Source organism: Hoplias malabaricus, chromosome 1, assembly GCF_029633855.1.
Source record: "Hoplias malabaricus isolate fHopMal1 chromosome 1, fHopMal1.hap1, whole genome shotgun sequence".
Lineage (NCBI taxonomy): Eukaryota > Metazoa > Chordata > Actinopteri > Characiformes > Erythrinidae > Hoplias > Hoplias malabaricus.
This window is the reverse complement of record NC_089800.1, coordinates 68,074,731-68,094,691: the sequence shown is the minus strand read 5'-3', so window position 1 is coordinate 68,094,691 and position 19,961 is coordinate 68,074,731. Positions and strand designations below refer to the sequence as shown.

The 19,961-nt window shown below is 40.2% G+C and overlaps 1 protein-coding gene across 1 annotated transcript in view; it reads right to left on the bottom strand.

Annotated features, from left to right (window-relative positions):
* The window catches only part of ryr2b (ryanodine receptor 2b (cardiac)), an 88,452-nt gene that overhangs the window by 50,682 nt on the left and 17,809 nt on the right, over positions 1-19,961 (bottom strand). Inside the window, exons 18-48 of the mRNA XM_066671888.1 lie at positions 19,573-19,814; positions 18,207-18,399; positions 17,592-17,811; positions 17,018-17,122; positions 15,711-15,814; positions 15,515-15,598; positions 15,005-15,164; positions 14,278-14,425; positions 13,556-13,764; positions 13,286-13,460; positions 12,074-12,282; positions 11,049-11,377; positions 10,620-10,734; positions 9,549-9,709; positions 9,280-9,439; positions 8,419-8,505; positions 8,013-8,239; positions 6,793-7,588; positions 5,418-5,618; positions 4,975-5,080; positions 4,719-4,862; positions 4,311-4,587; positions 3,682-3,796; positions 3,407-3,539; positions 3,127-3,230; positions 2,643-2,778; positions 1,853-2,039; positions 1,662-1,770; positions 1,241-1,361; positions 624-793; positions 119-342 (exon numbers count right to left, since the gene is read on the bottom strand). Of these exons, the coding sequence (XP_066527985.1) occupies positions 119-342; positions 624-793; positions 1,241-1,361; positions 1,662-1,770; positions 1,853-2,039; positions 2,643-2,778; positions 3,127-3,230; positions 3,407-3,539; positions 3,682-3,796; positions 4,311-4,587; positions 4,719-4,862; positions 4,975-5,080; positions 5,418-5,618; positions 6,793-7,588; positions 8,013-8,239; positions 8,419-8,505; positions 9,280-9,439; positions 9,549-9,709; positions 10,620-10,734; positions 11,049-11,377; positions 12,074-12,282; positions 13,286-13,460; positions 13,556-13,764; positions 14,278-14,425; positions 15,005-15,164; positions 15,515-15,598; positions 15,711-15,814; positions 17,018-17,122; positions 17,592-17,811; positions 18,207-18,399; positions 19,573-19,814 (5,751 nt within the window). The remainder of the gene's footprint in view (positions 1-118; positions 343-623; positions 794-1,240; positions 1,362-1,661; positions 1,771-1,852; positions 2,040-2,642; positions 2,779-3,126; positions 3,231-3,406; positions 3,540-3,681; positions 3,797-4,310; positions 4,588-4,718; positions 4,863-4,974; positions 5,081-5,417; positions 5,619-6,792; positions 7,589-8,012; positions 8,240-8,418; positions 8,506-9,279; positions 9,440-9,548; positions 9,710-10,619; positions 10,735-11,048; positions 11,378-12,073; positions 12,283-13,285; positions 13,461-13,555; positions 13,765-14,277; positions 14,426-15,004; positions 15,165-15,514; positions 15,599-15,710; positions 15,815-17,017; positions 17,123-17,591; positions 17,812-18,206; positions 18,400-19,572; positions 19,815-19,961) is intronic.

The window sequence follows — 19,961 nt, the reverse complement described above, 5'->3', positions numbered from 1 at the left end:
ACGAAGGAGAAAAGCCCTAGATGCTGATGTCACAGATTGCACACACTCACAGAAATAAGTGGAGACTGACTTCCATCAGTTAGATGGTTAGTTATTGGATTCTCAGAATGATTCTCACCCGCACACAGAAAGTAAACAGTCCTGGATGGAGTCTCTCTGGGCCTTGGTGAGGCTGCTTGCCTTCGAGAGACTGTACAGAGACTGCAGGAGAGTATCCATTGCAGCAAAATGGACAGGAGAAGAGTCGCACAACAAAGATGAATATTTACTCAGCATTGGAAGAACAGACACACACATGTAACGATTCAGAGCCAGAGCCATGTCTGTGTCCCCCACACCAGTCTATACAGAGAGAGAGAGAGAGAGACAGAGAGAGGGGGGTCTAGATTATAATTTATAAGGTTAGTTTATAAAGCATTAATAATCTTTTACTCCATGAGTAATCATGAGCTGACTATTTAGAGCTATTATTGATTAAGTAATATATAATAAATAATGTAATATATAGGAGCTACCAGTGGAGATCAAATACAGACATCTCTATCAATTTGCTTAGCATATGAAGTTTTAAAAAACTATTTAAAAACAGATCTGTAGTCAGATGAAAATGATGAGACTCTCACAGTATCCATGGTAACAGCAGCCTGCAGGTCAGGGAGGAAGCCATTCTTGAGTAATGAAAGGAGGAATTGTTGGTCCTGGACCCCATAGACCCTGTCTAGAAACAACACCATGGCTGCCTTATGATCAGGACAGAAAATCTTGGACATGTCTGGCTCCATCACTGAACCCTCTGAAACAGAAATAAAAGATTTAATACTATATATACAATTTCACACTGCCAAAACTTTGTTGACACCTATGAAGTCAATATTTCTTCTGAAATAAAAGGAGTTAACACATAATGTGTCCCCTCTCTGCTGAAGTAACAGTCTCTACACTTCAGTCTCAGCCCAATAAAATACATGTATCTCCCAAAACAGATGGAAAGGAGAGCTGCTGTGTTCAAATGATGTAGTAAACAAATAATTAATACAAATGGAGATACATGTTTTTAATTGAACATAATCATAATAAAATTAATGCTACAAATGAATGGTCTGGTGTAGAAAAAGAATATTGAAATGTTTATTTCAATAATTATGGCTTCAGTTGTAGTTATTGGTATAATTTATTCAAAAGTTCCATAAATGTTTTTTCAGCTATTGACCAGAAATAATAACATATGAGTTGATTATACCTGTGTCCAGAAATGGGAGAGAAAAGGGGATGCTAATGACCCCTTCCAGGTCCTTCAGAGGAATCAAAGACTTCAAGATTTCTCTGATACGAACAGCTTCACCCTTACCAGCTTCTATAAGCTGAGCACAGCAAAACCACAAGCACATTGTCAATATTTTTCTCAAAAGTTATAAAATGGTGATCACTGATTTAAAAATGAGAGAAATTGAACCAGGATTTCATCAGAAGTATTTCCATGTGATTCCACCAATATCTTTGTGTGATCATGTGATATGTCACTACCCAATCAGACCCTTTTTCTGATGAACTGGAAATGAGCAAATATAACTAAGAAACAGATGCTAGTTGTGGGGTCCTATAACTATAGAAAATTATCAGGATGTCAGATTGGAAATGAGTTAATAAATCCCGATACTTACATGCATTTCTGGGGCACAACGGCCCAGCAGGTCAATAAGAGCTGAATAGAATGTCATTATGGCATGACCCATGTGGATGATGTCATCATCCTCATCATCGAGTGTGTTCCTGTGTGCGATAGAGACAAGATGATGTAGACCAAGTAAAATAACTTTCAGAAAAACAGAAGGAAAAGGGTTTATTAACTAACAGTGTGCTACTAGAGTGGTACACTCTGAAAGAACCATCTCCGTTCTGGTCCTCAGAGATCCTGGTGGCTTCTTCTATGGTTGCTAAGAGACCATTCCCACCATCCCCTCGCAAGGCGGGTCCAAAGCACTCAGGCCGACGAATTAGGAGCCTCAACACCACGTAAGCGTTCTCCTCTACGCTTTCACCTGCACAGTGAAAACACGCTAAATAGCTATCAGCAATATACTGTGAATATCTTTAATTGTCTTAAATGTTTATTTTTATTCATTATCTGTAACCGCTTATCCAGTTCAGGGTCACGGTGGGTCCAGAGCCTACCTGGAATCATTGGGCGCAAGGCGGGAAGACACCCTGGAGGGGGCGCCAGTCCTTCACAGGGCAACACAGACACACACACATTCACTCACACCTACGGACACTTTTGAGTCGCCAATACACCTACCAGTGTGTGTTTTTGGACTGTGGGAGGAAACCGGAGCACCCGGAGGAAACCCACGCAGACACGGGGAGAACACACCAACTCCTCACAGACAGCCACCCGGAGCAGGAATCGAACCCACAACCTCCAGGCCCTTGGAGCTGTGTGACTGCGACACTACCTGCTGCGCCACCATGCCGCCCATGTTTATTTTTAACTGTTTAAAATACATTTCCTTAAATATATTTCTTTCAATTTCCATACATGTTGGACAACAGTGCATGGTATGCATTGGATATTACATTTACATTCTCTAATCTCTAATTTTAGATTTAAAGCTTCCATTGGACTTTATTTTTTCAGTTCATACCATTACAAAAAACAGCAAAGCGTAGGAAGTCCAGGTATCTCTCTCCCTCCACAGGATTCCAGCCAATATCAGGGTATCCTTTAGAGACCAACAGAGAACAACTACGCAAACCACAACCTGCCAAATACTGCACCACCTGCAGTAATACAGAGAGACAGAGTTTAACCTGTCAAATATTGAGCCACCTGCAGAAATACAAAGAAAGAGTTTAACCTGCCAAATACTGCAATGCCTGCAGCAACGCGGAGTTTCACCTGCCAAGTACTAAAGAACCTGCAGCAGCAAACCAAGCTAAAGTGTATAAACTGTGAAATACTGCACCACTTGTAGTAATACAGAGAGATAAACAGTTTAACCTGCCAAATACTGCATTTCCTACAGCAATGTAAAGAGTTTGGCCTGCCAAAATATATGATTCACAGTAACTCAATGACAGAAATAGACAACAAATAGACAGCCTTCTCAAGATGGTAGCAGTTCTTACCTTCTCCAAGTCTGGTTCTGTAAGAATCAGGGCAAGTTCATTGTTGTCCATCAGAGAAGCTGCAGCTACGTCCAGAGGAGTACAGCCTCGCATAGACGGAGATGCTGAGGAGACACATGCTGGCCTTTATCAATCAAAGATTTTTGTGATGACACTACTTATTGCTTATCTGACTGTTAATTTGTAGGTTTTAACATAATAGGAAGAGGGAATTTAACAAAATGTGGAATGTTCCAGAACAGATTGACAGATTGAACTAGTTTAATAAAATGTGACACACCAAGTCCAACACTGCAGTGGTCCAGGAGATAACTGAGGTGATCAAACATGGCCTTCTGGTTGTGTCGGCTGATTCGACAGAAATAACACAGGAAGCGGCAGCAGTGGGCCACCACCTTTGGAAACATGATATCCTCACAAAGAAAAGAAGGACTTTTATTTTTCTTATAATCCAAGACCAGCATAAGTAAAATTAAAATGTTTTGTGAGAAAAATGTAACATTGACCAAACTAACAGCTGTAAATGTGTTTAATAAACAAAGAAAATTCAGTTACTTTAGACTCTCTAGCCCCAAGGACATTGACCATAACCTCCATGACAGTCTCATGCATGCCCAATGTCCTCATAAGGTTTGGGTGCTGGTAGAACACTTTATTTTTCATGATGTCACTGCAAAAGACACAAAACATTTTTTAAATCTGAGGGTGAGCAGATTTGAAGGTCCACAGCCATTTCAATATTAAGTTAGACAAAATCAGGGGCAGTACAAGACTTAGCTTCAAAGGGTTGTTTAAAATAATAAATAAAATTAAATAATATATTCCTTTCTACTATGGATGTTTATAGCACTAGAGCTAGAGTGAAATCCCGATCTCAATGCTGATGTTTGCTCAGTGTATAACATACAATCTGAGAAAAATTCAAATAACTCCATCTTAAATTTCCATTACAAAGCAATGTTTGGGGTATGTATGTATTCATTTATTTATATGAGATAATATGTTGAGGTCAAAATATAATAAATTGAGGCCTCAATATAACATATATTTAATATATTATATTGTGGTCACACAATTGTGTGTATATTGTGGCCTAAATAAATTATTCTACAACAATATATTACACCAACTTTGGGGCTCCATACATACAAATTAGGTTTTGGTGGATAAACTTCTCTTATTACCCAAGTCCTCTTATCATGAGTTCCTCTTCTTCTGTGCCCATCCTGGCCCTGAGCAGTGAGCGGATACGTCCCAGTGCCCCCTGCAGGCATATAGTGTCCTCCACTGAGCTCTGGCTGATGCAGTATGTTTTAAAGAGTGGGGCGGACATTTGGCTAGACAGTCCAGCGTACTGACACTGCAGCAGGGCAAAAGCAGCCCTGGCTAGGGCAGGATAATCTGACAGCCCTTCCTGAGTCCACTGCATCATGGTGTATGAGATCAGCTGCCGCAGAGAGACTACAGAGATCCAGAGTGAAAATCAGGATAGACGTGAGAAGAATAGAGGCAAACATTCCTGCATTTGGAAAACCTTTGGCAGAATTTGAAGAATCAGTAATGGTATCACAAAAATACATTGCATTTCATACCTGATTTAGGCACAAGGCTTTCTGGGGTTATTCCAGACATTCTCCTCTTTAGATAGGTCATTGTGTCCAGCAGACTTTTTAACTGACGCCTGATTGGCCTGTCCTGCTCATCTTCATTAACTAAGACTTTATCTATCTCAACTCCTGTAAAGATATAAAGATTTAAAAATGAGATAAAGATTTAAAATGCTCCTCAATGTTTCTGTATGTGATGAGACTGGCTGTAAAACTCTTTGGCCTATAATCGGTCATTTACCACAATGGCTCCTCAGGTCCAGGTGAAAGCCCCAGAGCAGATCTCTTATCTCCTCAGGACATGGACACTTCTTTTGCTCGTCTTGAAAACTCAGCAACATGTTCATCTGTTAGTGAAGGACAGGTCTCTTCAATATTGTACATATATAATACTGTTATTTTAGTACAATATTGGCACATTTACCAAACAAGGCTTGATGTATTAGAATTTGATCTAAACTAGCTAGGAAAATGCTGCACTGTTGTAATTAGGAATAAATGAGAAATATGCCATGTTTTTGCTGATATTTAAAGCTGCCATCTGACACTTGTCACTTTCCATTACTGTATACTATAAATGAGAATTAAGGTTAAAATGAAAATAAATGTCATTTTTATTCATGGTCGCACTTGGTGAAACCCTCTATTATCATTGACCTTGGGCCCTTGTTCAAGACTTCTGACCTGTTCTTGCGGTGGGGAACGGAACTCCTTGGTCTTGCGGGCAGTCAGAGCTGCTGACATGTTGAGTGCCTCCATGACCTCACTGTATCTGAAGCGCTGGTTGTCCTGGAGTTGACCCACAAAGTCATCGGAGAATGCCACTATGGCCTCAACTCTGTGACGCACCTGATAGTTGCACAGGAGCTGAAGCAGGTGGCATAGCTGAGCGAGAGCAAGAGCGACAGACAGAGGGAGACCATGTGAAATTATTTGAATAAAATGAAATTATTAAAATGGTTTAAAACTGTTCTGAGTGTGGTTTTATCTTATCCCCTTGTACACATTTATGTACATATGAAAAAACTGACTGAACACTAGGAAAGATTTGGTATTTTTCTTCCTTGTTTCCCATTGCAGTTTGCAGAGTGTAATTCACTTTTACAACACTGTCCTGAAATCAAGGGAGTGGGTTGTTTCCAATGTGCCTCCAAAACTTTTCATTCATTCATTCATTATCTGTAACCGCTTATCCAATTCAGGGTTGCGGGGGTCCAGAGCCTACCTGGAATCATTGGGCACAAGGCGGGAATACACCCTGGAGGGGGTGCCAGTCCTTCACAAGGCAACAAAGACACTCACACACAGTCACACCTACGGACACTTTGGAGTCACCAATCCACCTACCAATGTGTGTTTTTGGACTGTGGGAGGAAACCGGAGCACCTGGAGGAAACCCACGCGGACACGGGGAGAACAAACCAACTCCTCACAGACAGTCACCCGGAGCGGGAATTGAACCCATAACCTCCAGGTCCCTGGAGCTGTGTGACACTACCTGCTGCGCCACCGTGCCACCCCCTCCAAAACTTATGTAGTGATATTTCTGCAGACCAGAGTAGCAGGTCAGTGAACCATCACAATGAATATAAATCTGCAGTTTAACATAAAAAATACTACCTAATATTCCTTTAATTTTATGTGAATTACAATTTACAATGAATCAAGGAGGGTAATAAATAGCACAAGCTTGCTTTGAGCCACACCTGGAGAAGAACACTAATATATCGAAGATATATATCGCAATATAAAATGTTTCAACAACGATTTGATTTTTAAACACATTTTCAATATTTCAATAAACATTAGTTACATCATCTGTCACTGATTGATGTTTATTACAGGGCGCTGCCATCAGTTCAATATTTTTTAAACAAACCTTAAAATGTATATTGTCAATGTTTGATGGTGATGTCATCCCGGTAGGTTTTCTGTGGTTTTTATATTGTTCACATTGATATCGGAACTATATCGTACAGACCGAATTTAAGAAACATATCGTGATATAAATTTTGACTACATCGCCCAACCCTAATTAGGCTAAAGAAAAAAAACTTACCTGTAATTTAACTGTATCTGGAAGTTTTGTCTGTAACTCCAACAGAGGAACACTGAGCATTCTAACTCTGTCTTCATCTTCTCTACCTTCAAGAAGCTCTTCATCCCCACCCCCCAGTCTTCCTGTGCAGATTTCTCTCATGTAGACAGAAGGCAAGATTAAAGAAAGGACACGCCTCAGGCCTGAGCCCTGAAACACACCCAGGAGCAGCAGTGTGTGGAGCAATTGGAGGAGAGGAAACAGCAGGACCTCTAAACTGCCCCCTACAGGATCCCTCACACCCTGCCCCACTGCGTAAACTGCCTCCTCCAGCATAGCTGCGATAAGGGTCTTCAGTACATCCATGGGGAAATCTGAACTCTGGTGGGAACAGCTGTGCTGGACACTGTTGTTAATGGTGACAAAACATGGTGAAGCATATTGTGTTCTGGGCCTCAACGAGGTGCTAATGTCACTTCCTGGGAGGCTGTGGCGTTTGCTATCACTTTCAAAAAGTGTAATGGCCTGCGTGGCATCAGTCATGGGCACAATGAACTCATGGGTTGTCTCCTGAATAGCACTGGCATGGGCACTGAGATGGATACTGGTTAAAAGGGCATAGAAACCCATTCGCAAGGGCCCAGGCATTTGAGGACACTTCAAAGCAAAGAGGAGTTGTGGCTGGTCCACATGGCTGCACAGAGCTTGGCTAACACGAGCGTTTCCATGGACAGAAAGGGAGGAATAGAGACGGAGGGTGTGCTCATGGAAACTGAGCAGGTGCTCCATTTCTGAGAGTTCTAGTATGTCTATGCACCTGAGAGAGACAGACAGAGAGTGAGAGAAAGAGCAAGAATGAAATACTGAAAATGAATTAATTATACACTTTTATTTATATAATGCTAGTGCTACACACAACATCTAAAAAATAAATTTTAAAATGTATTTAAATGTCATGATCATTTAAAGCTTATCCTAAATCTGAAATCTGCTAAATCATTTTAAACAAATTGTTTAGAAACTCTCTGAACTTGACCACAGAGTTCTTAAAACATGTGATGCAGTAGTCAGGAGTAGCACAACCCTCAACCATTCAAACTCAAACTACTACATAGTTTGGCCTAAAAGATGCTGTTTTGCCTCAAAATGATTTCAATCAGGAAATTTACAATGTTCATCTTACACATTTACAAATCACGAGCAAACACTGTACACAGTTAAATGACCTCTGGTCCTCTGACCTGTCCTCCTCAGGGATGTGCAGAACCATGGCCTGTAGGCTCTCTGTCAACTGTGCTCTCCAACCGTGTCTTTCCTCCAGATGAGTCAGCTCCACCTGGGGACTGTGGTCAGGTAACCGTGTCCACCTTGCTCTGTTCAGGCACTGAATGCTCAGTCTTGGCGGACAATCAGGCTCTGAGTTATTCCTCTTGCTCCGAAAAGCACCAGCAGAAAATGGTAACACACCCTGAGGACAGAAAAATGAAGAAGAAGAATTCCACCTGATGCTGGAGAGGAGTTTTATACTTGTCAATACCAATAAAAATGCCTTTTTTCCACAAATAACAACTAATTTCAAAGTTTACACTTTATCCATTTTATATGGCATTTAAATTTTTCTTGAGGATTGACTCTTAATGTGTTCACCTTGATTCGTCCAAGCTCAAACTGGAAAATCTCAGGATTTGTGGCTTTGGCAAAAACAGCTGGGAACAGTTTAGTGCTAGGCTCCACCTAGATGAATAAAAAACATAATCCATATGAGAGAAAGCACAAACTCTGAAATTTTGAAAAACTACTGCTACAAAACTGCTTAACTGCCCTACATATACACCAGATCAAGAGTAACCTAGGGGAAAATCTCTCCAAATCTCTCGCAGTCACACAGCTCCAGGGATCTGGAGGTTGTGGGTTCGAGTCCCGCTCCGGGTGACTGTCTGTGAGGAGTTGGTGTGTTCTCCCCGTGTCCACGTGGGTTTCCTCCGGGTGCTTCGGTTTCCTCCCACAGTCCAAAAACACACGTTGGTAGGTGGATTGGCGACTCAAAAGTGTCTGTAGGTGTGAGTGAATGTGTGAGTGTTGCCCTGTGAAGGACTGGCGCCCCCTCCAGGTGTATTCCTGCCTTGCGCACAATGATTTCAGGTTGGCTCTGGACCCACTGCGACCCTGAACTGGATAAGCGCTTACAGATAATGAATGAATGAATAATAATAAAAATCTATTCTGCTACTTCACAGCCGAGTGCCTAGTGACTCTGTAGAGCTCTAGCCAACACTTGGCATTGAGTTTGGTTATGTTAGCCTCATGTGCTGTTGCTCCAGAGCATCCCATATCATATGCATTTTAAAGCTTGATATAAAAAGTGTGCGCACAACTGAGCATTTGTTTTCGGAGTGGGTGTCCAGTGAAAGCAGCTGAATCCAAGTCAAAGTGCTGAAGCTAATGAAAAAGGTTGCAAGATTGAGTTCGCTTGGTATACTCTCTCTGGAACGCTGTTCTTGTGGTTACCTGGTAGTAGGTTCCCATCTCTTTTCCATTAACTGTGAAGGTGAGCAATCCAGTAGCTGTGTCCACTAGACATCCGATCTCCAGCCCACTGCTACTGCGGCTGTGAGAGAGACTACTGCTCTCTGCTGCACAAACCATGTAACAGCAGCTGCGCTTCACACTGCATGGTACACGCACACATTAAAACAACCCAAAACATTGTCATACAGTTATACATAAAACCATCTTTGGAACCATAACACTATCAGAAGCCCAGTGATGTCACTAACCTCTCCAGAACTTTACCCCACTCATCTCCGAGTGTTACCGTTACAGTTTTTATTTTCTCCAGGTCAAAGATCTGCTCAGGACAGTGGAAATTTGTGGTCACCCACCCCACCCAAACGCAAGAAGGATCTTGACCATGTGGGATCTTCACGGAATAGTAGTACTGTAAAATGGTGAGATACATAGAGGAAAAAAAGAGAAGAGTGTAACAGAAAGAGAAGATATACAATATATGCCCAAAATTGTATAAACATCTTTTGTAATTAATGAACAGTCAGCAAGTTGAGATGTAAATGAGACTTGAGCCATATCCAGACGGGATGTATTTCCATGAGGTCCTGGGGCAATTCTCTCTTCATCCCCAGCCCATCCCGCCCCACCCCCTCGGAGAATATTACAGGCTGAATTACCCACTGTTTTTCACTGAACTAGCCAGTTGTCTGATAATTATAACCCTGTCTAGATGCAAATATCTGCATTTTAACCAGCAGATCTCAACTTGCTTTGGATAAAATACAAGACTGGGTACTGAGCAGGTGTTTCCATAGATACTCCCCCCGAAATCATTTTGAGAGCAGCGAAACAATATGGAAATGGAAGTTACTGAACTAGTTACTCGGTGTAGGTGTTAAATGTTCTCCAGACTTCACCTGGCAGGACTTCTGTTCTTCAAAAGAAGAAAATAAATACATAAATAAAATCAATGAGAAAGAGGTTTTTAAATTCCTTATTTCAGACGTCCCCCTGAAAAATGAATTAAATCCAAATGGGGCTTAAATGATGGGCTAGAGGGCTATTAAGCTTCCAAGTATCCCAACAGCAATATAAGGCAGTGGAACCGATCTCTGGAGTGTGATGTCTCAGGGCTGAACGCATTACTAAACTTCAAAAATTATGTATTATGTAAAGGACTTTGGTGCAACTTTGGCTGTTTTAAATGTGCTATAGAAAATAAATGTACTTACTGAACGTCTTACATGTTTAATTAAATGTTCCAACATCTAGTGTAAGTCATTATTTATAACATCAACTCTAAACAAATAAACTACTAACTACTGTCTTAAATCTCTCACCTTACTGCAATCAGCAAGATGGTTACAGTCATCTCTTTCGATTGCCAAGACCTCCTCCAGAAGCCGGGCTGAAGACCCACTTGTGTTCATCTCTGGCTTCTTCTTCAGAAGAAACCTAGATTAAAGTAGTTAAATAGCAGAACCAAGTCTCAAACAAAATCACATTGTTTATCTTTGAAAGGCCTGGTTTTAATTGGGTTTGAAATCTATGTTGATTTGAATGAATGTCTTTGATATATCAACTGTTTATTTCTTAGGGACCTCTAGCAAGTAACTGAAGCAGAAAAATGAACCATTTCTAGAAACATTTGGCTGGAAAACACCAGTGTTTCATGACGCTTGAACTAACCACTGCTAACATGCAGCTCTTCCATGGGCAAGTCTAGGGGCTACCTGCTTATACTCATGCATGTATCAGCATCAACTGACCGTTGTTTAAGTTTGGAAGGCTTCTCTTGGGTGTGGTCCTTGTGGTTGCTCAGTTCATCTCTGCTTCCCATGTGCCTGTGGGCTGACTTCATCAGCATTTCAAAATCAGAGTCTACTTCCCCATCTTCTGGCTCTCTGATGTGGCAGACAACACTGCTGCTGGGAGGAAGAGCACCCTCCGCAGGTTTACAGAACACTTGCACACACTCTATGGGCAGACTCAGACGAAAGAACTCAACACCGGTGCTGCTGCTGCTCGCTGCCCCCACTGACCTTTGCATCACTTTCAGACCTGGAGGGCGGTCCGCTGTTCCACCAATACGAGTGACCTGTGAATAGAAGGGCTTTTTAAATCACATGGTTTTCAGTACAATTTCAAATGTATGTAGGTTGAGAATGGTGCTGTGGCGTTTGATTCTTGAGGGATTTTTTTTTTGAGGGAAGCTGTTTCAGACTTCCCTGTCTCCTATAAGTCTCTGTATGATTACAAACGTGTATTAAAACATGCCTGGAATTGTTTGTACTGCTTGTGGGGGCTATTAACTCTAATTTAAAGTTTTTAATGAAGCAGGAAGTGCTAACATTGTTTTTATCTTTTAATTTAATCAATATCTATGTATGAAGTCACTGCGAAACAACATTTATTTATACCTCTGACCTATTGTGATTTATTCAAAACTATCCAATGAGGAATTGTTAGACTCAGCCCAAAATTCTTATAATAGTTTTGCTTCCTGAAAGTCAGGAAGAGCACAAAGGGATTTCCTCAGAACTTCCACTTCAGTTACCGTCAGACAACATTGTTAATTCAATTCAAACCGTTTGGAATAGTGTGCCTTAGGCAGACTGGAAGACCTTAACTTAATGTGCTCATGGCTGTGATGTCTAAAACATGATGAACTGAAAATGGGCTGCTTTTACAGTTTATTTTCCATATAAGAACTCTACGGACTACAGAGTGATTTTTCAGATTAAATAATTAGATTATTATTATAAGATCACAGTGATAAAAGTGTAGGTCTTACTTGTAGGTGGAGGTGGTCCTCCAGTATAGGAATAAACAGAGGTTCTTTCCAGCTCATCCACAAAGGCAGATCTCTGCTCATGTTAAAGCCAAAAGGCTGGTATCCTTCCTGGAGCCCACACACACCGAAATATCTCAGAGAGTCAACCTGTCGCCCTAAATTGAGCCGTCCCACCTGGTTCACCCCCAGACTACATACAGGCAAAAAACCTGGGGACAAAATATCAAATAAGGTCATGTTTAACCCACAGCATAATTTCAGCATTAAGCATGTTATTACTTAGTGACAGTAATTCATCTCTGCTTTTAGTCAGTTAATTAGCAGTTTATTACCCTTTGCTGCAGTAACAGTTTCTACTCCTCAAAGAAGGCTTTACGTGACATTTTGAAACACTTGAGAATCTGATTGCATTCAGACACTAGAAAATTAGTGAGGTCTGGAACTGTTGTTCTTATTCAGAAACACTACTCCAGTGTGTCTCATGTCAATTTGTCCCTTTAAATTTTATGTTTATTTGTGTACAAGACTGTATGTCTGTGTCCACAATAGGTACACCTTAAAATAGCAAAAAATCCAAGAGTAATGAACATATTTTGCACATAATGTGTATAGGACATTAGCCATAACATTAAACTGAATTACTTATTTCTAATTTGGTTGTTCATATTTTTTGTTTCACTTTACAGATTGCAGTCCCTCTGTTGCTCTACATACATTATTAGCCCCCTAGCATGTGTTATTTGGATGGTATATTAGCGAACAGTGTCTTAAGGGGAGCACCCTGTGACCACACACAAAGAATTAATACAATATTTCTCCGACTCTATATCTACAAGGTGAGTAATGTATGGGCTTTTCTAAAACATTGGCCAGTATAAAAACTCCAGTAGCACTACTGTGTCTGATCCACTTGTACCAGCGCAACTAACCCTAACCAGTAACTCACCACCAACATGTCAGCGTAACTGTAACACAGAAAATGATCAACCGGCCAAAAAAATACTTGCTCTGGCCCTGTTTGGGTCCTGACCACTGAAGAACAAGTAGAAAGGAGTCAAACAAAGTATTTAGAGTTACAGATTATTAAAGTTTTCAAACGGTAGGACATACTGTATATGGTAAGTGGAGTCAGTCAGTGTAGAAATATTTGAATATTATGGCTAATCCATGTAGAGTCCCAGCCCTCATGTTTCATTACTAACACATACTCACCTCCAGATACACTGAAATCTTTGGCAGCAATTTCATAGCCGCAGCTGTTCAGCTGTAGCTCTCCATTTAAACTGACCATTATGGTCTTCTTGGACAAGTCCAAAAAACATCCAATAACATCCCCCTTCTGCCAACAATGGCCTAATCGTGTGGCGCTGCCTTGCCACCACTGGCCCTAAAGAGAAAAAAGAGGAATAGGAGTAAAGAATAACATAATGATATTTTCATGCTAAAAATTAGCAAAAAATGACAATGTGTCAAAAAAGATACCTTAGAGCCATCAAAAACAAAGGCCTGGTCATCTGACCCCAGCTTCACATCTGGCTTAACTCCAGGGCGTGCCCAGCCCACTCTCATGTTCCCGTCAGTGACCACCTCAAACTCAAAGTACCATTTCCCATCACACACTGCAAAAGTCTGTTCCACACGGAAGATTTGAAACATCTCACTTGTAGCGCTCACTTCAGGGCCTTCAAGTGCTACAGTCAGATAATATCCATTAGTAACACTACAGAGTTGTACCTGTTTTAAAGATTTTAATGTGCTTTTGAGGTTGTAGTTCCAACATTCTGAGATTATACAGGGAGGATATAGGAGGTGAAGTCAAAGATATGCTATTTTATTACAACAAAGTGTAAAACAAACAATCATTGGGAATCATTTTTGGGGTTCCTTATAAAAAATAATAGAGTTATTAGAGGTGTTATCAGTCACTTTCAGTTATATATGTTCATGAAATAATATGCCTAAAACAAACTTTAAACCTTAACCTATTGAACAGCAGGGGCATTTATACAGTAGGATGGGGTGATCCCAGAGGAATCACCTGCCAATCCAAAGAAAACACCAAAAAAGTTCAATTACTCCCTTGTTTACATAAACTAATTAGAAAAAGCAACATTATTGTTGCCCATGCAAATAATTGAGATCCCCACCCACAGAGGACATCCTAGCAATGCCCCTGCTGAGCAATTTACTACGTCTAGACTCACAATGATGCTGTTCTGATGGTTCTATAGTGTATCCGAGACCAAGAAGAGTTCCCAAGGCATCCCTTGCAGCCACTAAATTGCAGCGCCTGTTTCTCTCCTCTAGCAGAGAAAATGGCACAAGCTGGGGACTCCTCTTACTCTTAATGTCCTGAAATACAAACACAGAGGGACGCCATGTTGTCATTCATGTGGAAAACATGACAGCGCGACCAATGATAAGTTAAACCTCTTGCTTTTCTTAAAGAAAAGTGGCTTAGTTTGTGTATTACCATGACGGTGCATAAATAGACTTTTGTAGGTTATACATAACAATATCCACATTGGAATAGAACCTCATATCTCCAGTGATTTCTCAACAAAATTAATGTATGTATGTGTTATTTTTGACAAGGGAAGGAGCCAACCTGATGACCTCTGTGAAGAGGTAGTGATGCAGTGGGTGGTTTGAGTACACATTGGCTGAGCCCAATGAGTCACTCTAGCTGTTAGATGTAGATGAATGCTAATTGGATCATTAATGGCTACAGCAATATGAGTGGTCAGGTGTAGGATACGTAAATGTTCAACGAACACAGAAAACAGGAAAAGCGGCGGATGCTGGTAGGAAGAGAGTGGTCTGGGCCCTAGCTAAAGCTCTAATGGACTGGCAAAACATTTTTGCACCTTATCCATTAAGTTCACCATGAAAAATTCAAGAAATTTATTACTTGTGTGGTTTTAACTCTACCTGCTGTGTGGCATAGGTCCAGCCCTGTTTGATGCGTTCTCTGGCCCAGATGTTGTGCTCGTTTTTAGCCAGCGCCTCGACCAGATGTTCCAGATCAGATGTCAGAGAGACACTGGACTGATCCACTGGAGCAGGTCTGTAACCATTACACAGCTCATATCTACAGAGGCAAGACCATTAAAAAAAGATTTATTTGAGACCTGTTGAGCACTGAATATATCACCTAAAGCAAGGTGTTTAAACCCTAAAGGAGCTTTAACCTTTTCTCCTTATGAAAGTCATTATTCACTTTTGTGGCCTTCTGAGATTCTGCAGTTAAACGATTTAAACATGGTCACCACATTTCAACAGAGCATAACTGGTTTAATCAGGCACTAGCCTTGACAGTGGGTGTGTGGTTATTGTAATAAATTCCTGCAGTGATTATCTTTAAAGAGAGAAAATACAAAAAATAAAAATAAACAAACAAACAAAACAAAAACAAAGGATATTTTCTTAAAAGACACATACTTGTTTGAAAGTTGAACATATTTGATATTCTTCTCAGCATAACCATCAGACAGTCTGATTGATGCACCTAGAGCCAGCAGGTTCCTTCAGGTGTGTGGCATATCGGAGAAATAACTATTAGTCCATAAGCTGAGCAGATGTCATATGACTAAAGAAAAAAAAAAATGTGCTTGAAAAAAGTTGAGATGAGTAGCACCTTATTGTGTTTTCAGCAGCTTGTAGATTGTTGTTTCTCTCCTGTTCCGGAAGTTTGGAAAACTCGACCAGTCCAGGGTGAACTCTTTTACTGTCCTCTCTCACCTGAAGACATTCACATTGTTTTCATATGGTCCAATCATTACAACTAAAAACAAGTGGACATGTATTCCATACAAAGTTTGCAATACATGATTGTTGCAGCTTTAGACTGTTTCAAATATTGGATTTTATTAAACTATCTGTTAATATTGTGATTATTTATTCTTAATATCAATGTCAGTACTGAATGCAGGAACAGCCACTTTAAATATCTGACAGATGACAGTCTCATTCATCTCAATAACCCTTCATTATCAAAACAACAGTTTCCAATACTTACTTATAGCTCTCTAAAACACAGGGTTTCTAAATTTCCATTTGAAATATATATATATATATATATATATATATATAGAAGGCATGCAGGTGAAGCATTTTTCATTATTTAAATATCTTTCTGTATTTGCTGCCATTAAAAATAATTATTAAAAAAGAAAACAAACTTAAAAATGAATTTTTCATGGTTACAGCTTTCAAAAAGTAATAAGAATTGTAAAGGCAATCACTGACATTATGGAGATGAGTTAGTGTGTGTTGTGCTTGTAGGAGTGGATCAGACACAGCAAGGCTGCTAGATGTTTTAAAGCCTGTAGTGTCACTATTGGACTGAGAATTGCCCAGCCCCCCAAAATATACAGCCTTCCTGTGTCCACTGATGAAGGACTAGAAGACGACCAACATAAAATGTGCAGCAACAGATGAGCTACTGTATTTGACTTTACATCTACAAGGTGGACAAATGAAGTAAGTGTGTCTAATAGAGTAGGCAGTGAGTGTAGACAATGTTAAATAAACTCATGCTGCACTGCTGTGTCTGATTTATTGGTACCAGCACAACACACACTTACACACCACCACCACGTCAGTGGCACTGCGGATGATCCACCACCCAAACCAAACCTGCTCTGTGTTGGTCATTGAAGAACAGGGTGAAATGGGGATAAGAATGTATGCAGAGAAACAGGTAGACTACAGTATGCAATTGCTACGAAGTGCTGCTGTATAGTAGGTGAGGCTGATAAAATGGACAATGAGTGTAGATTCAAGGTAGGTGTTCCTAACCCACTGATCATTCAGTGTATATATGATAAGTCTTGTAAGATAAAAACACAGAGATAAATACTAAACTGTGAGTTTCCAGAACTGCACCTGCCTTGGTCAGAGCTAAAGTATCTGAAAACTACTTGCTTATGTTGTTTAACTCACAGCTCCATGGTTCCACCCCTGCTCAATCCTATCAAGGAGCCAGAGCTCATGGAGGTTTTCAGCTAGCCTCTCTCTGATGAGCTCCAGCTGAGGAGGCATTTCCACCTGAGAGAGAAAGACAGAAAATGAGCAGGTAGTTAATGCTTTAGTTAATACGCAGAAGAAATTCCATCTCATAAACATCTATAAAAAAAAATTATAATATTTGTCATTTGAAAATCTCACATCAGATATATTGAGATATTTTTGATGACAATTACATGCATTTTTAATTTCTATAATATGGAATGTTTTTAATTAAATTATTCATTCATTCATTATCTGTAACCGCTTATCCAGTTCAGGGTCGCGGTGGGTCCAGAGCCTATATGGAATCATTGGGCGCAAGGCAGGAATACACCCTGGGGGGGGTGCCAGTCCTTCACAGTGCAACACACACACTCACACACTCACACCTACTGACACTTTTGAGTCACCAATCCACCTAATATCAACTTTAAAATGTAAAAAACTATTTAAGTTTCAGTCATCCCTGATCACCAGCACTAAAAATGATAACAAAGGCTTATTTTACTTGGCTGGTATCCACCGGTGTAGGGGTAAATATCACTGGACCAGTGGGTGCAGCAGGACCTAGTAGACAACACCGGCCACTGCCTTGACCCCTAGAGAACTCCTTACAAAGCTCCAACCTGCAGCGCACACTGGGGAGCAAGGCCTCATTTAAGGGGGAGAATCCAGCAGGGGGCAGAAACCTAAACTCCCCCTGACTGCCTCCCAACAGCACACATACCCTGTGAGGAAAAGAGGTGTCAGTTAAGAAACTTTGCAAAAATTGCAAAGTTTTAAGGTTAAAATATTTTTCCAATGTTCTCCCCAATTTTAATAATTCTCAGTTCCACTTGATAGTTAGGACTCTCACAAGATGCTGCCAAGCTGGGAGGGTTAATGCTCCCACTGAGACATGTGATTCCAGCCACCAATTCTTTGCAAAGTGCTGCTTACAAATTCTCACTGAGCAGTTCAAAACACTTGAGAAAAACACTAACTGCCCAGTTCTGTTAAATTAGCTAAAGGAATCCCATATTGGCTAGCCTCAGGAAGAGTGATGTTTGAGAGTGAGTGCCATCTTAACTATCAAGATCAAGAGGGTAAGGATTCCCAGCCTCAGAGTCTGACAATCTGGCACCTGACGCCTGCTGAGAAGCTGACCACAGGAAACAGCAGCCCATCAGCAGTGAAGTTTTCCAGCATTCCCTGAACTGGCTGCCCATTGACTCTGAAGGAAATACATGGAGCGCTGAGGTCAAGGCAACAGCTGATGACATCATCCTCTCTCAAAAGACGCTGACTGGGTGAGCTGACCCTTCGCCCAGTGCCTCCTGGGGACGGTAAAACAGATAAGAATCCAGCCATTGATTAATATCTATAGCTTTAAGACTATTTAAAACAAGACCAGGCAAACCTAATTTTGCCTGCATAGCATTTGTCATACAGGTGTCTTCTGGCATTTAATCTATGGGAAAGTAGTAAACAAAACACACCCTCCTTATTAGAGGACCTTAAGAGGATTTGGTGTTTCAAATTCTATATCTTTATTTACATATGGTTTTTATTCTGAGATACTGTGGTAAAGGAAAATGTAGAGCAGACATAATAAATGAAAAAATGAGGAAATAAAATGTAGCGTATGTGATTATTTTAATGTATGTAAAATTGGTAAGGCAATTCATTTAAAGGACAATGTGTAGTAATAACACCACCATAATGTGTAGTATCAATTGTGTCTTTGTTCATGTTATGTAAAACTTAAATCTAGATGTTTCTAGGTTTGAGAAGGCAGATTTAAAGGATCACAATTATTTATTCAATGTAGCAGCATAAAAACAAAATTGAGTTTGACATATATAGCTAAAGGGGTTATGTTTTAGTTGGACAAACAAACTCATGCCACTGTATATCTTCACACTACTTTTATTTTAAATAATATTTGAAGCAGAAAAAAGCCTACACAACACAACAATGACTTCAGCCAAACAGAGGTTTATCTTAGCTCTCCTGTCTGCAGCTATGGCACAAGAGCCAGGGCTTGTGATTGTGTGTTTCAAGAACATTCCATTTTTAATCTGTAAATCAGTAAGTGAAGGCAGTAATTTGTGTAATTTATGTGGTGCACCCTATGGTGTGATTCAATATATGAAAGGTTGTATACACTAAAAAATAAAAAAAAATGTAATACATTTTTTTACCATGAGGAAACAGGAATATTTCCAAATATAAAGCTAGGTTTGTAATATTATAAGAACATAAAACATATTTCCCTGCCTATCTAAGAGAACCATACCAGTTGTCGAGGGAAAACCCCATTCCCAATCAGTGATTTAAACCCTCAACATTCCAGTTGCTTTTTGATTATTGTACCACAACTTAAAAGCAAATATTTTGGCTTCTGTATACCATATATTCAGCTTTTAGATGTGAGTTAATATTAGCCATAGATAATTATGTAATCATTTTAGATTTGCATAAAAATCAGCATTTTAAGGTTGGCTCACCTGTCCATAGGTGCAATCCATCAAACCCATATGAGCAGAGGTCATCCCCTACTCCGTTAGAGCCCCAGCCGTGACCTCCTGTCAGAGAGGGGCAGTACCCATTGGTACAGGCCCAACCCACCCTCAGGTGAGTTGGCTCAGCTGTCACAAAAGGCTTCAATCTCTCTACCAACACCTCATAATACCACTTCCTGTACTGAGCAGAGTCATCACCCATGCAAAGGTAGATGTTTGGACGAACACTGAAAAAGGACGAATTTGAAAAAGAAATGCTACAATTTTTAAAATTGGTTTCAAAATATTATAAAAAATACAATCTTTTGTCATTTTTATAGATGACAGTATGTCATACATGTCAGAAATTAGGTATTAAGCTTCTATTACTTATC